The 17336-nt window shown below is 33.8% G+C and overlaps 1 protein-coding gene and 1 long non-coding RNA gene across 4 annotated transcripts in view; one reads left to right on the top strand and one right to left on the bottom strand.

Annotated features, from left to right (window-relative positions):
• The window catches only part of LOC105276733 (scavenger receptor class B member 1), a 40461-nt gene that overhangs the window by 18994 nt on the left and 4131 nt on the right, over positions 1 to 17336 (top strand). For all 3 annotated transcript variants that reach the window (XM_011334595.3, XM_011334596.3, XM_011334594.3), the window contains 2 exons: positions 15510 to 15601; positions 17122 to 17282. In XM_011334595.3, coding sequence (XP_011332897.1) covers positions 15510 to 15601; positions 17122 to 17282 — 253 coding nt within the window. The remainder of the gene's footprint in view (positions 1 to 15509; positions 15602 to 17121; positions 17283 to 17336) is intronic.
• Positions 15646 to 17115, bottom strand: LOC109610810. Its single transcript, XR_003406734.1, has 2 exons — positions 16871 to 17115; positions 15646 to 16793 (listed from the first exon to the last, which is right to left on the bottom strand). It is a non-coding gene; the product is annotated as an uncharacterized LOC109610810 (long non-coding RNA).

The raw sequence follows: 17336 nt of genomic DNA on the forward strand, positions 1-17336 counted from the left end.
TTCTAGTATCTAGTAATTTACGATAATGTGAATCTTAATAATATGCAGATTAATTTCGTTAAGTGGTGTCAATTAATTTTTGGGTACACAATTATTCAAACACAAAACAAAATACGAAATAACAGTGACGATAGTCATCAAGAATTTTACAGGATTAGATTAGGTTCCGATTTTTAAGAGTAAAAACATGTCAAAGTTTAGAAATAATACGGACAATATTGATGTATTTTATAATTTAAGAAATTATCATTCATTTTTATGCTGATCTGCACAATGTACGGTGAATGTAATCAGAAATTAATCTTGCGTTTTTAAAGTACACAATTTTAGGAATACTTCATGTAATGACATGTAGGGAATTCCCGCGTGAGGAAATAGAGTTGATTTGTCGAACTTTGCGAAGCTTTGACGTCAATATTGACGGCAATCATCGAAATTCAATAGAATTCACTCTTTAGCGATCTTGTTTTAGCATTGACATTAGCTATTTTGAGAATAGTAATTTAGAAAGACAATTATATCAGAGATTTTCGGATCATATAGAATAAAATATTTTTAATACGAAATGACAAAAGATAACAAGTTATTACGATATAAGTTATGTTTATTGAAAATGGATATTTAATAATCATGCAAGAAATAAAAAGGATAATGTTAAGAAAATATAAAATATTGGTTAAATATTCGGTTAAATTCATTGAAACTCGTCTTGCGTCAATCCAGATACATATTTATGATGTGCCGCATAATGATAGGTGACCGTGGCGTTGGATGACTTGTATCTTGTGAAAAACGTCGCATAGGATAAAGAATTACAACATCGCGACTTTATTATAACTAACTAGTTGGAGACTGCGAACGGATCTAACGCGATTTTGCGCAATCACGCGGTTGCACGATCTGTCGCACAACTCGTATTAAAATGCTGCGGTACAATTCCACTTGACATCGGGGCCCGTGACAATCACCTTCGCTGAAATCAACAGGTCAGGAGATTACGACAACGAGAATGTCCTGGTTGTTTAGCATCTCCGTGTTTTACGTTCTTTGACACCTAGACTTCAGACTTCGACCTTAAACTCTCGAGACCTTCTCTACTTGTTCGCGAATTCTGCTATTAAGATAATTGCAAAGTTAAAACGAGAGATGGGACTATGTAAACGTTTACGCGAATTGAAAGAAAGAAACTCGTGTGTACTCTCAGTCCATCGCGAAAAATTTCGTCTCGTGTCTTGCGGCTCCGCGATTGAATCGAGACGGGAATGCAGTCAGGCTTGCAAAACCGCGTGCTGGCCCAGAACGGCGTGCCAATGTATCGTCGCGTGCTTCTTACGACTTGGTCGTTGCAAAATGCTCGAGATGTTTTTCATGGAGCATATAACTGGTGTGAACACATGCATTGCCGGACATGACGCGACGGGGGCGGGTCACTTCAACGATTTTGAGATCACTTTCACCCACGGCCAGGGCCGGCTCCAAGCGTTACATCGAAGAAAAGAGTAGGCAGCCTCTTTGTCACGCAACAGAAACTGTCGTAATCATATCATGTTACGATCACGATAAATCTGGATGGATCAATTAAACTATTTGGCGTGGCTTGTCTCTTGTTTTTTTCTAAATTCTCTGAATAAAATTCTTCTAAATCTCTAAATGCAGAAATAAGAAACACTTGTCACTCTCTCTTAAGGGGTTGTTTATATATGATGTACTACATTAGAGAAAGAGAGAGAGAGAGAGAGAGAGAACAAGTCAATAATTACAAGAAAAATTCTACAATAAAACATAATGTTTTATTTGGTATGATATATTGGGTTGTAACATATATTCGTTATTAAAAACACTAAACAAACGGGACGAATTTATGTTACAACCAACAGTTATCTATTAGGTGCTTGCAAAAGTTCGTATGCTATTAAAGCCATCTTCCTTTTTTCTGGATCTTTTCCTTTCATTGCTTTCAAATGGTGGGATACTGTTGATTCATCAACTTCAAGTTGCCCCGCATTTTAATGTTTGAGACGAATTTTCGTAAGATTTGAGTGATTTGAGTAATACTTCCAATTTGTCGTTCTCCATATATGACCTTACGACCTTTTGTAAGCATATGTGTAAAGGAAGATCGGAGAAAAGTAGGTATCCGTTATAAACTAATGTTGCTTACGATGTGTATGCATGATGATTGATTGATGATTAAGATTGCTTTAGGGCTATTTGATTGCACATACAACGAAGCCGGCCCTGTTTATAATCCATCGCCGGCAGATGCTGACCGACTCTTACAGATGTGAACATGTACTTTCCGAATCGACACCATGTCCCTGCGGCCTCGCGACGTATTACAACGTAATCGTTAAGCAACCGAAACCATGAGATAATAAGTGAAAGAGTTGCTCAAAATAAGCGGCTGTTACGCCATAAACCTTTCGGCATCCACTCGTAATCATTATTAATATGACATCAGTGAAGAGACCAGTGCGTCATCAGGAAATTCCCTTTGCTGATATTTTCACGTGCAGAAAAAGAACTTAGGGGGAAATTTTGCCGTTGATAAGAAATCTAATAACCAGATAGGAATATATGAAATTTGAAAAACTGAGATCCAAGATTCAAAAAATTTTAAATTTAAAGAATAAAATTATTTTTAAGTGTCACGAAGTTTACACGATCACATTTGTCTAAAGTTATTTAGAGTTCTTAGAGTTATTCTTGATTGTTTCAATTATCGCATACAAGAAAAGGAAAAGAAGACAGTTTCTATATGACAAAAATACACATCGCAATTTCAGATGTTATAAAATTTCGAATAGCAAAGTTAGTAAGTTAGTAAGAGAAATAATTATAGCTCCCTTGACCTGCATACGATAAAAACAAGTCACATACTTTATCCTAGAACTTTGTCACTTTGATCGTTTCCTTATTTCCGCAAAAAGTTTGTTAGCATAGAATAATTATAAGCGAACAGCAACGAATAAAAACGATAATAGTTCCGAGAAAAAGAGTAAAGTCAATAATTTGTGATAAAACGTAATTAGCATCTCTGATTGTCGTGTCTTTTGACGCTTACTAATTTTTTTTGTCGGTATCGATCGCATACCTTATCGCGACAATCTATAGCAAAAATAGAGAAACATATCGTTAAAATAATTCTTTTCCTTACGTAATATTAACACATTCGCAGCCGGTAAATTCTACGTCATTTTAAAATCATAAAATTTCTTTTAAATAGACACTTTTCGAAATAGTCCTCGCGCTAACAGAACCCTGAAGGCCTACTATTACCTGATATTTCTATTTGTTTCAGTTGTATCTTAATTAGAATTCATATAAGAAAAGTATTTGTAATTGTTCCGTGGAAATCATATTGTTAATCCTTAGTGGAATAAATTAATAACAAAAAATAATAAAAATAATCGTGTTTATCAAACACAAGAACACATGTACATAGCATATTCTATATTATAATTTAGTAATTACAGTCTATTATCGACTAGTTGAATATTGACAATTTCATGTATCTGATGGCAGCATTATAAAAAAGTTGCTTAATCAAGAGTTTCATAAATACTATTATATAAAACATGTGTTTCACCTCCTTTTAGGACCAAAATTAATGACAGCTTAGAACGGATGTAGTTTTTGCTTATTATCTATTCACCATTTAAATTATTTTTAAAAATGTGTTTATTTTTTAAGCTTTCTTTTTTAGCCTCTGTACAGATTTCAGTTAGGATTTTGCAAGCATATTAGGCACATGGCTTGCGTGATTGTGATAGGCGTATACCAGGTATTGAACGGATGTCATAAAGAGCGTAAGTTCGGTACGTTAGACACTAATGATTAGAGGCCTTCGCAAAAAGTTACACGGCCATTTCATGGCATTCTCGGGCGGGACCAACACGAAGGTCGGGGACTGCAATCCGGATTGAAGTGTCATTAGGTAAAAATGTGAAAGGTTTTACAATCGAGACTGTCTCTCACGAAATAGCATGATAGCGTTTTTATCTTGAACGAAGCAAAATTCATTTCTCGTATTTATCTCTTTATCTCTTCTTTGTTTTATAAATCGAAACAATTACTGCGGATGTCTTCCTGCATTAAAGTAATCTCCTTAAAGAGAAGATCGTGAACTTTGAGCAGTTAAAACTATGAATTTAATACAAAATAGAATTATATTATATAGAACGCACGTGTCTTTTTTTGTTTACTATAGGCTTATTTCTTTGGAACGATCTTCGTGTTATATTTCTTGAAATATTGTAAATAATCTTTAAATAGAATAAGAAGCAATTGCAACCAACGGAAGCAATTAAAGAATGTACATCTTAAAACTTCTTGACGTCAGTGATTTGACGTCGAGAATTGGCAATGCTCTTGACATGCTTTATGTTTCCAATTTCTTATGAATTCCTGTTATTAGCGATGTTTTTAAGCGCATATTCGGTATATTTAAAATAGCCGTATCATCGTACATGCGCAAAGGAAACAGATTACAATCTATTTTATAATTATAATATAATTTGCACTTTGTCTGAAATTAATGCAAAATGAATAATGCAATTTGTCTAAAATCTTTATTCTATTTTTTTTATTTATATTATTTATGAAGTAACAATAAAACTACTTAATAAAACTTACTGCTTATTTAATATATACAATATATACACGTACATAATACAATAGGGTAAAATTGTGTTCATTTACATTTCGCACTTAATTAATACTACAAATACGACGTGTTAATTATAAAATCACACGTGCACGTTCTCCATGCATGTGCGAAATATATGGAATCACTTAGTTTCTTAAATATCGGTCTTCAATACATCGTAACCATAATTTATCGTAATGGATCCGTAATTCTGCGAGTTTATAGCCTATCTTATTTATCCTGGGAATGACGTTGATTGATTTCGATTTATTTCATAAATTGGCCGAAGTCATGAAGCAAAAGTTCAATAATCAAGAGTCACTAAACTAATAATAACCCGTTCGAAAACAATATTATTATTATAGCATTCGATTGCATTTATTCGTTACAATTAATTATTGATAAACTCTTGCACCAAGATTTGAATATTAGTATGCAACTTTTAATAAAAATGCGATTGAAATCTCGGTTAATTAATTAATTTAATAATTATTATTTATATAACACGTGTTCATAATCTTTAAGAATAATTTATGTGAGATAATAAATATATATCAAGAAGATTTATAGTACATTGTGCTTTTTAAGTCACGTGAATATTTGTTTTTTTTGACATTTGCAAAAAATATTCATAAAAATTTATATTGGTTCTTAGACTTGAGAGCATTGGTTCAGACAGGTGGGAATATAAAAAAATTACAGAAGGAAAGAAAGAAAGGCTATTAAAATTATTTATTAACTCGTTCTATATGGTGTCATGGTTCATTAGCAAAGAAAATGTTTTAATCTTTTTATACTTGCAAAGATATCGCGTCACTACTTATATACTATTTAAAACTTTTTTCGGGGATATACCTGTTTACCATATGTCTCGTTTTCATATTTCTGAGAGAATTATATTCCAGTATGTCTATTTAGATTGTGTCGGAATATTATTCACAGCTATATGCCACGTCATACCCAGTTTATTAATTTACAATTTTACTTGATTTAGGGCAACATTTAAATAAAAATACTGAAATTAATATTCTGTTTTCACAATAAGCAAAGATTTATTTTGAAACGCCATAATTAAAAGAAAGAATTAAAGTCATCTCCATTAACGACAAAAAATTGGATTGCAAAAGATTGCTTGTCGAACGAATAACGTCGTTTCGATGTCATGATTTATATCCCTACTTTCGTTTGTAAAATTTGAGGCGCGAATACTATGATTTTCGCGTTACGCATGATAGCTAAAGAAAGATATCGTTTCCCAGTGCATTTAGGAATTATGGGGAGAGTTCGATGTCAAGTGTGCACGCGAAATGTCTGTGCATGCAATGACTCCATTTCTTTTCTTATTGCGGCATTAGCAAGATTGCGCAAAATTATGCACCGAGAAAAGTCTTGGTACGCTGGGAGTCTTATTGGACTAGATCTGCTCCGGATACGGAAATTTCATATATATAATCAAATAATCAAACGAAAGAAAGCGGCATCAACAAGCATTCTCATTGCGAAGAAGGAAAGTGCATTGATTCCAGCTGCGTAATAAGTTTGATTACCGTCTCGGCGATAATTTACATTTTTCTTGGATCAATAGATCCATTTCTCATGACACATTATCTGTTTTCTAGACTAGTAGTTTCTAGTAGAGATGTATTTAGATTAATAGATAATTAATAGATATTATATAATTTTTATATTTTTATGATTCTTATGCAGATTTTTATGCAGCCTGTTATACGAATAACCTTACATAAGACATTTGTGAATATAACTATCGCATACTATATACATGTGTAATACATATAACTTGTCTAGGTCTAATTTTATTAGTAATTAACGTCGGAAACGGAATTTTGTTCCTGTTTGTGCAATTTACGATTAGTCTTGTTTCAGAAGATGAAATTATTTTTCCTCATATAATTTCATTTCATTACATTGAAAGTGGAACTAAATGTCAGCAATGATTTGTCGACTCAGACCGGAACGAAGTGTAACATGATATTCCGTCTCGGTTTGCATCCTCGCCGTTTAGCAATGCGCAATCGGAATGTTATCGAAATGAATACGAATTACTCCGTTAAATCGTCTAAGAAATATTTCAATTTCACAAATGTTTTACGCAAAAACCGAAGAATTTGTAACACAACTATTTTCTGATAATGGGCTACCCTAGAAACGCAATAAAAGTTTGTCTGCTACAAATTATCTTGCTAAAGTACAACTATCTTAGGTTTCACAAGGAACTGTAATACTTTTTAGAAGACTGACGCATCATAGCGCACGTAAACGATAGACTGATATGTAGGCTACTGTGGCTACTGATCTACGTTTACAAGAACCGCATGTCATGCTCCTATTGTACTGCATTAAATCGAACACGTCCTATCCTGTTAACTGACAAGCTATTCTTATGCTGCGTAAATTAGAGATCCTGGCATGAAGAGAAATAGTGTTTGCAATAATGCAATCAGCTTTATTAACATCGCGGTACTCATACCGTACAATTGGATCCGAGGCCGAATTTAATAAAAATGCATTTCGTGAGGAATTTTAGGCAGGAATTAAAGGATAAGACCGGCGAAGCGATCGAAGATCGAACAGGTGGGCGTACTCCCGCGCGTTGGAAGCTTTCTCGTATCAGGCATCGCGACATCGGCTTTTTCCGCAGACTTTCCGCAAATAGCCGTACGGTAAACTTTCTCGCGGCGACGCACGGTTTCTCAGTAGCCGCATGTACACGGTACTCAAGTGCGTTGACTGCAGCGCGCGCGAGCCATTGCAAAATCATGATTGCGCTTCGTCGGAGGGAAAATTTTCGCTCTTTATGCTCTTACGGAAGAACGTGGTAGTTGACTGACTGAAGGTACGCGATATCGAGAGAAATTGAGTACGCGCGCACGCACGTATCGCGCGCGCGTGCGGATGCTGCGGGTCCGAAATCACGGCGACGATATTACCGCATTCGCGGTAACGTAACGAGCGGCGGCTTGCTTGCAACCCGTAGGAACGCGGATGTGCATCTGCAGACGATTAAAATATACATGCTGATGTCTGGATATCGTTAGACACGCTATTCCGTCATGTATTTCTTAAATGTTTTAGATATCTCGCGTTTAATTTCTCCTTCTAGGTTTTTCAGGTATGTTATCTACGTACGGAAACAATAACGCAGCTTTAAATAAAGCTATTTACATTTATTAAGAAGCGCAATTAATATTCTCTGCAACTAACTCACAATACGAAGTATACAAAAGGAGAGATTTACACGTTTGATCGCACTTTCGCTACAGGCTCCCGATTCTCGCGCTCAAGAAAGCCATCACGCAAATGTCATTTATTCACGAGTGAGTTGATAACTGTAAATATAGCGAAACAAGTTTATGATGAGCAACGTTTAAGATGCTAATTGAGCTTTCAACTCCTAATTCTGGAATCATTGAAGGACTATAAATTTCCATTATTTTTTTGACATTGCTTGATCATTTTGTCATAAATTTCAGGCAACCTTCTGCAAATAAAAATCTTATTAGTGAACGCTAAAAATATTTTAACTAGTTCTTTAAAAATACTTTGAGAAGACTTAAAATGAGTTATAAAGTTATAAACTTATGTTAAAAAGATATTAGTCAAACAGCTGTGTATAAGTGATGACAGATATGCTAAGTGATCATTTTCAAAGTATCATATTTCTCATTTAAAGAGCTTTTGCACTACAGTCGTTTGTCTCTTTACTTATTGAATGACTCTTGTATATTTCACGTAGAGTGAGTGTCCGACGCAAACGACGAACGAATGATTTATGTAAAATATGTTCTGTATCTATTTCTCCGAACTCTCTTTAAGTCCTTTTCACAAACTGAGAACAGCATTAGCGTATTGTGTACCTGATGATACATCAACATCGGAACGCAGTCGAGGATAAAAGTCGAAAGAAAATTTCTCTTACCAGCTCTTCTTCTTAATATCTAAATTCGCTGAAAATGCTGTTACGTTTCTTACCATGAAAAATGTAAAAGAGCTTCGGAGAATATAAAGTTTCAGAGAAGCACAATTCTCTTCCAACTTTCAATTATGTAATGTAGATTCCCCGATTCTCCGATTAGCTTAAAATTCTCAAGTCATGAAATATCCTTAGATTGCCTGACAATCAAATTGTCGGATTTTCATTATTCTCTTGTAAAAGTTTTGTTGTTCAAAATACGTTTGTCACTAATATCATTTCTAGCGTGCGCACAGAACTGGTATGCCAAGTGATGGCATGCAGTAATGCTAACAGCCCGTAGAGATTACGAGGTGAGTTAACTATGGGTTACGTAACGTGCGTACAACTGAACGGCTTCTTACACCCGGTAAGAGGGAAACAATGAGCCATCAAAACATCGCTTGTATTGTACAATTACCGCTAGTTGAAACGTATTAAGTAATGCCCGGTGGCTCTTACCGCGTTATCATAATTAAAAAATCATCAACTACGTTCACGTTTTGCATGACTTCACATTCTTGAATACCTGGGAATTAATCTTGTTTGACATATCAATGGTAGAATATCGCTCTTTGTCACAACCGATGATCGATGATGCTAATTTCTCTACCTTTCTTTGTGGATAAAATTAAGATATGTACACAATTGTTAACGACACAAGTCTTCAAGAAGCGATCAGTTTCAATTTTATGATAAAAGAATGATTTGCTTTTCTCTTTTAATTGAAACAGGTTTCCAAACTTTGGAAATAGTTTATAAAAGTCATTTTGATATTCTTCTTTTTTTAATCGTAATATTAATTTTTGATCGTAATAAATTATTTGACATTCTGTTATTGATCGTCTGTTAGATCGGCAAATGTTCTCCATAAGCATAAGTAGGATGAAAAGTAGAGCAGCAGCCGGATTACCGGTCGTTCGCGGAATATCAAAATTGCGCCCCAGCAAACACAAAATATAACTATTATATAACACAGAAGTAACACGTAATATAACAACTGTTATATGTTATTAATGTTGAGGTTGCATATTTACTTTGTAACTGCAATATAACTGCGTTATAACTGTTATATTGCTCTGTTATACATTGGTTATAATAATATAACAGTAATATAACTGAAATATGCGATATTATATAACTGTAATATTTGCATATTATGTCTATGTTATATATCATTTTTAACATTCAGATGTCGAGTTGTCCGGTAGATGGCTTCGTTTCTCGCATGCAAAATATAATACAAAACATATATAGGAACGGTGAACACGGCAGGGCACGACTCGTATCGTAAGTCCATTTCTACGATGAAGTGGAACATTTTTGAACGAATAATAAATAAGAGGAAAGTACGAACGTGTACATAACGTTTAGGAAAATAAATTAAACATACACCTGTAGTTGTAGGGACTAGAGAGAGGAAGAAAGAATAAATAATATATATTCCATTTATATAACATTTAAATAACATTTTAGTAACACGTTATATTATTGTTATATTACTGCAATTTCGTTTGAGTGGGAAATTACAACTAACGTATACGTTACATGTAACGAACATGTTATATTGCGCGTTACATTCTGTTACATTGTGGCAATATCATTGTTATATGACTGTGTTTGCTGGGGCGAGATTGGCCTGAACGAGATCGGTTTGCGTTTATTAAGCACGCATCTTCTCGAGGTCAGATTAAGAAATCGAACTTCGGACATGACTGGCCAGTAGCCGGCGTCTGAAAAAGGAGAGATCGCGAGCGTTGCGCAACGGTCCACGGGTAATTTATACCACTCATGGTTAACAAATACCACGTACCGTAGCTTTGTGTGAGCAGCGCGAGTTATTTTGCGCTCTCTCCGCGGTATGCGAACTATAAATTGCCAAACAAACGTTGCGTTTGAGATGTTGACCCTTTCAATCGCACGGTGCTTATTGCCTTCGTGCGAAAATTCACGCTGCACGATCGTCAGGTAATATCGCGTACGAACAATCAGCTCCTAATAAATCCATAATTGATACGGCGCGGCACCAAGCTAATAATTGAGCTATCCACTTTCACGAAATTGCTTTAAGGTAGCACACAATTTAGTATCTAGTTAGCTATTAAAGTTATTTAAGCAGAATTTATTTGCGGCTCAGTCCGTTTCACACATGCAAATCAAATATTTATTACCTTTTGCCTTTTGCGGAAATTCCGAAATGTAAATAGGTCCTAATTTATCTCGACTTACGAACTTTGTTAAGAACTTCGTTAAGACGTCGTTTCGAGGGAGAAACAGTAGCAAAGCTATATAAAATGGAAATTACGATCGTAGAAAGATAACGTCACCGAGCAACATTTATTGATATCGAATCGAATTAATTAGAAATTAATTAGAAACTTACGAATGCGAGTGTATATTGTACTACACGGTCTGTTCAGGCTCTGGTGCGACTAGTATCGAAAACAACTACAAGACTGCTACACCAATTATTTCTTGTTTTTATTTTTTTTTATTAAAAATAAATTTTTCTGAATCAATGCTGGAAGCGATTAAACATTTGTATTTTGTTTTCGAAATCGTCTTCATAACCGCTGTCGAAGCCCTTTGGATCGGAGCTAAATCAAGCGAATACGGAAGGTTTTCGAACTGTTTGCCTTTTCAAACCAAGAAATTGCGTACAATCTTAGATTTGTGCGCATTATAGTACAGAAGTGACCTAGACTTTTGTTCTCGGATGGGTATTTATGCTAAACTCGAAGAATCCTGTTCCATGAACGATTCATAACATCCAAATAATAATCAACGTTCACTATTTGACCTTTCAATATGAATTCCTTGTAGACGATTCTTTTAAATAGAAGAAAATGATAAGCAATATCTTGATTCGACTCTTCTGCATCTTCTTCGGCTTTGGGTCTTCTGGAGTCTGGATTCCGCATTTTATTTTTCTGCATTGTGAGTAGCTCATATTAAAATCTTCAGTTCAGACGATGTCGGTCATTAAATTTTTAATTTGGATTACTATTGGCCGCTCTTAGCATGTTTTGATAATATTCCATTGGGGCGTCTCTCTGATCCTCTTTATTAGCATATTAAGTGTTCACACATCTTTCGTTTACTTAAATCCTCGGTCAAAATTTGATGTAAAGTACTCTTAGGTATGCCAATGAGCTCTTCGATGAGTCTTGCAGATATACAGCGGTCCGATCAAAGAATTTCAAGCACGTTTTACACATTTTCGGAGATACGACATGTTTTTGACGGCAGTGTTCGTGGAACGTCTGTCAGTTTTCCTTGTCGTCATAAAATCGAGTATATTACTTAAAAACGAGCCAAATCGCACATTATTTCGTACGTTTTGCCAGCTGTTTTGTTCAACTTAAAACAAAATTTAATATTGGTATTTTATTTTATAACGCTTTTCGACGAGTGTCAATAAGGTACTGTCATATTTAAGATTAAAATTAATGACGCAAATATTGCTAGCGTCTTGAAATTTTTGGTGGTCATAACTGAAATTCTAAGCTTTACACAAACATTCATCAAGAAATGAAACTGCAGGACAAAATTAAAAAAAAAAAAACAGCGGCACCAGAGTTTAGACAGACCGTGTATGTACGATTTGAGCAGTGCCATCTACTGCAGAAAGAAGAGAGGATAAAGACGAAGAAATAGAATTGTATTTATTTAATTGGGCTTATTGAGCTTATTTAATTAGATTTCTTACATGTGAACATGAATAAAGGAAGCAGAGAAATATAAATTGATGGAGTGATTAAATCAACGAATTTAATATCTATAGTAATGGCATGTATGTTACTACGAGTTAATTGACCGAATCAGAACTAAACAAAACCAAAATGGTAACGCAGATGAGATGTTTATATTGAATAGTAAATATTAAATAACTAAGGAAAAAAATGAAAATAAATGTTCTGAGGAATTAAGAGACAGCAAGTTTCTAAGAGCGCGATATCTTTGAACGAGACAAATTAATGTCAAATGGAAATTAGCACAGGAGCATTACGTAAAACGATCTTGATTTAACCTTCTTACTTAATTATAATGTCTCGAGAATATACATATGCCGAAGTTAAAAAACTGTCCTTAATTGATAACTATCAGTTTCTTTTCCCGTTCGGATGTTGTATAATCTAGTTATATCATAAAATAAGGTCGCTGTGTGCCCCCGGCCGAATGTTTGTAATGAAATCCTTGGGAGCTGCCATTCATCATTCATTAACAAGACGAAAAGAAGGCTGACCCGGTAAACGTTTCTCCTTTGTCGTAATTTTAATTTTTCTTTGTTTTCGTTTGCATTTTTGCCATTCACGTTTTTCTACGAAGGTGGCATTTGGTATTAGCGGACTGAGAATGAGTCATAATTAGCATCAATTTACATTGTAAATGCGAAATTATCTGTTGGGTGCAGCTTGATTGGAAAGCGGACAAACAGAGCATAGGCATCTTTTTCTGTTTTTTATCGCGTCTAATTACTATTGTACTAAAACATTTTGCGTAATTGCAAATTATACCAGATACTTCGATATGCAGCACGACGCGATGCATCGATGCGTCAAGTGGCAATTTCGAAGTTGCATCATTAACGTCCCACATTAAATTCGAGAGTGAAAGCACGTCGACCGACTTATGTGTAATAAAGAAATTCCCAATGATGCTGTAATCTTGTAAGAATTATATAAGGAACCGCTCGAGTTTTCACACAAGTTGTACGCTTAGTTCGACAAAGAGTCGGAATCTTTGAAACTCGACTAATATCAGTATCATGCTACCTGCGGAAAAGATAGCGCAGACGTCAATTATTCAATGTCAATCAACTAATTACTGAGTCGTAGCGGCATACATATAATAATTCCAACAATTGCGTTCAGCATAATTGATGATAAGTATCGTTATGACGAACGAAACATTACTATATAGATCAAAATGTGGATGAAAAGACAGCTTATCGAGTTTTTATTGCGCTGTTTTTATCGCGTGTTATCGAGCAACCAGAGACGTAAATACTTACAAGAAATAGTGACGTCGTTATTATTATATTAGTTTTTCCGCACGTCGCGATCTCATGTCAATACTAATACTTATTATGCAAAATTCCAAGAAACGTTCTGAGACAAAAATAATGCGATATTGTACGGAAATTATAATTCTTAGCGGTATACACAGTACGGCCCATAAATTTTGAGACAAGATTCGTATAAAATAAAAAAACTCATTAGAATAATATTTAAACTTTTTTTAATTTAGTATAATAGGCTCCCTTAGAATACATTATTGAGCTTTCGATTCTAATCGTTACATTGCCAATGGAAACTCCTCTTTTGTATTATTTAATTTTTAGTTAGTTGATTACAGCAGTTCCAGCTTCGGAAATATCGAATCTTTAATATACGAACCCATTGTATCCGTTCAATGAGACATTGCATTTTTGTAATACAAATTCTTTGTGCATTACTCTCTGATTATCGAAAAAAGCATCGTTTTTACATAACTTTTAAATTTTGTTGGTCGGAAAAACCTTTGCTCGATTTAATATCTGTTTGTCATAAGCTTTCCCTACCATTTGCATTTTGTAAATAAACTGGCTTTAAAACATAAATTTGATCATGACACATTACTCTTCTTTCGCATCCATGGCGTATTCAAAAAACATGTTTCACGAAACAATAACGTACTCGAGATCAAATCATCATTGACAATTCAAATTATTCGTATATATAAACGTTATGAGAACATAGTTTAGATGAAAATAATGACATTAATATGACTCATAAAACATCTCATAAAAATATCAGCATTAGAACTTATCGATCGCACAGTGTATAAAAAAATATAAATAAATAAATAATATAACAAAGAAAATAATAATTAATGTTCTTGTCCATATTAAGTTTTCGTTACTGAAAGTTTTCCAAGAAATTTGGAAATTCTCAGAAACAAGGACTACTGCTTTTTTACTGATTAGTAGCAAAGAGTCTCTTGCTTAATCTCGATTCTAAGATTCCGGGCTATTGCTATGGAAAGCGTGTTTCGTAATATATTTTCCAGGTTGTTGTGCGTGCTATTCTACCAGCTGTTTCTGTCTTATGTTAAAAGTTTGCTGGGTGTCGGTGACTGCAATGTTTTGCTATCTTTGTTTTTGCAATTTAAAAGCATTTCACAAAGAGTATTCTTTTTAGGTATTGTTTTACATAAAAATAACATAAATATTAAATAACAAGTCTAAAAATCTTTTATTCGCCAGAAAGTTCTAAATTTAAATGCAAATTTTTTAATCGCGATACTGGCAATGTCTGATGGTCTGACTGATTTTTAATTCATTAACTGCACGCCAACAAATTTGTTGGACTTAAAATGCAATTTCTTGCTTTGCGTAGTTGATTCCTAAAGCAAGAAATTGCATTGTAAGTCCAGCAAATTTGTTGGCGTACAGTTAATGAATTAAAAATCAGTTAGACCATCAGACATTGCCAGTATCACGATTTAAAAATTTGCATTTAAATAAATATTAAAGTAAATAAATTATTTATCTCTCGACTAGAATGATAATTCTAACATGAGAAAGATTTGTGTGCGATATCTGAAGTACGAAAGAATATATATAATAATTGTATTTCAGTTTGCTTTAAGGACTTTTTAAAATTTTAAAGTAAATGTACATTTTTCAAGAAAGTAATGTCGATATGAACAACATATAGGTTTTGCTCAATATTGGTAATACACGGCACTAATTGCAAATGTAGGTCTATTCATATCTTATAAACAGCAGTAAATACCTGAATAAAGTAGAAAACCAATCATAAAAAAGGTGTTTACGGAAATGAACCTGTATGCGTTCAATACTGCTTGATCTTTTGACATCTTAATGGTGCTATTATCTTTTTACAGGTAGGATAGTAGCAATCTGTTTAGGTCTTCTTGCACTTGTGATCGGCATAGTGCTCAGCAGCATACCATGGGTCGATTATCTCATCTTAAAAGTAAGTCTAAAATTTTCAGAGTTTGAAAATAAAAAAAAGTTAGAGAAAAGCTGTAGCATGCTTTATTTTTATTACGGTGGCTATGAATTTGATAACAGGCGGTTAACAAATTTGCTTATATATTCAATGTATCTTATAAATAACTACGATTACATTTTTCATCTCCGATAGAATTGAATGGCGAATCTGAAACAGAAATATGAAATATACTACATGTATAGTAATTTGATTTTATTTACATGCAACTAACAGAACGCATCTACTTCATTTGAATATTAAGATTTTCACAAGTAAATAATCATACGTCGTTGGTGAGATAATGATGTAAAATCATCGCATTTTTCCCTCTCAATTACGTTTTACTTTCGCATATCGCAAGAATATCAAACTATAAGCGCATAATTGTATAAAATAAATATCGTGCAATGAATATTCAATACTTTTTACAACGTATAAGTGCGAAGTGATTTGCATTTGTGTAAATACCTTCATAAACCTCTTTAATCATTCAAAGTTACTACTGACGAACACGAATTATATCGTTTGCGAATAATCGAATAATTTATGATTGTTAAATTGTCAGTTTACGGTTCTTCTGATGATATATATTATTAGCATTTTTGTTAATATATATATATATATATATATAAATCTGTACATAATATAATTCAATCTGATAGTGTCTCGATATTCGTTTATTTATATATTAATTTACAATATTATTGTGGATTATCACATTTATTAGTTTGATTGAAAGTCAATTTATTAATCGTTCATTAATAAAATTTGTACTTTATTAATAGGAAGGATGACTCTGCTAAACAAAATCTGCATGATTTTCTTATGATAAACCCGCTTCATAACTTTTGTGTGTGTATGTGTGTGCATATACACAAGTTTACAGTTTTCAAGTAAATTTATCTCTCTAACAAATAATTAATGTCTTGAAATTGTTACTTAATTACTACAAGTTTTTGCAACATGGATAGAAATTCCTTTCCGTCTTTGCACTTTCCTTTTCTGCGCGTTTCCTTTCTGTTAAGAAAAACTAGAATAAGCACTATTTTGCAAAAAGAACATACGATAGAAAGTAGAGCATGCAATCTTGAAAGTGACTTCTTACTTCAATGGTTAAATTAAAATTTTATTTAGACTGCTTATTAACTCAATTCATTCTCGTAGTTTTAATTTCCTAGAAAATTATTCGTTAATGTAGGATAGAGTGTTTAGTGTGATCTGATCAGTACTGCTAGATACTATAAAACATACGTGATTCTTTTTCATACCAGCGCAGTATGCAATATTGCTCGACTATTAAAAACTTTAACTCTCTTATTAAACCACAATCACCTCTCTTTGCGCTGATTAACAATCGTTTTACATAAAAACATCATGTACTTTTGAAATGCGAACGCGGAACGCAAACACAGCACATGCACAGATTATAGTTTTAACTCACGAGAGAAACCGCGTGTATGTACATACTGGGGTCATAACATCGGCAATTCAATCTGCCGTAGCAACTGCGACTGAGGAATGGTTCACTCTCCTTCCACTACTGGCAGAAGCCAGGCGTAATCCGACTGACTAAAGTGTACATATTTAATATGACCAACGTGGAAGGCTTCTTACAATTCAATGAGAAACCGAAACTTCAGGAAGTTGGCCCGTTTGTTTATCGGTAAGCTCGTCGAAACGTCATCAGACGAAAGCAATCGTTGCGAATGGAAGAAAT

Source organism: Ooceraea biroi, chromosome 6 (genome assembly GCF_003672135.1).
Source record: "Ooceraea biroi isolate clonal line C1 chromosome 6, Obir_v5.4, whole genome shotgun sequence".
In the NCBI taxonomy this organism is placed as follows: domain Eukaryota; kingdom Metazoa; phylum Arthropoda; class Insecta; order Hymenoptera; family Formicidae; genus Ooceraea; species Ooceraea biroi.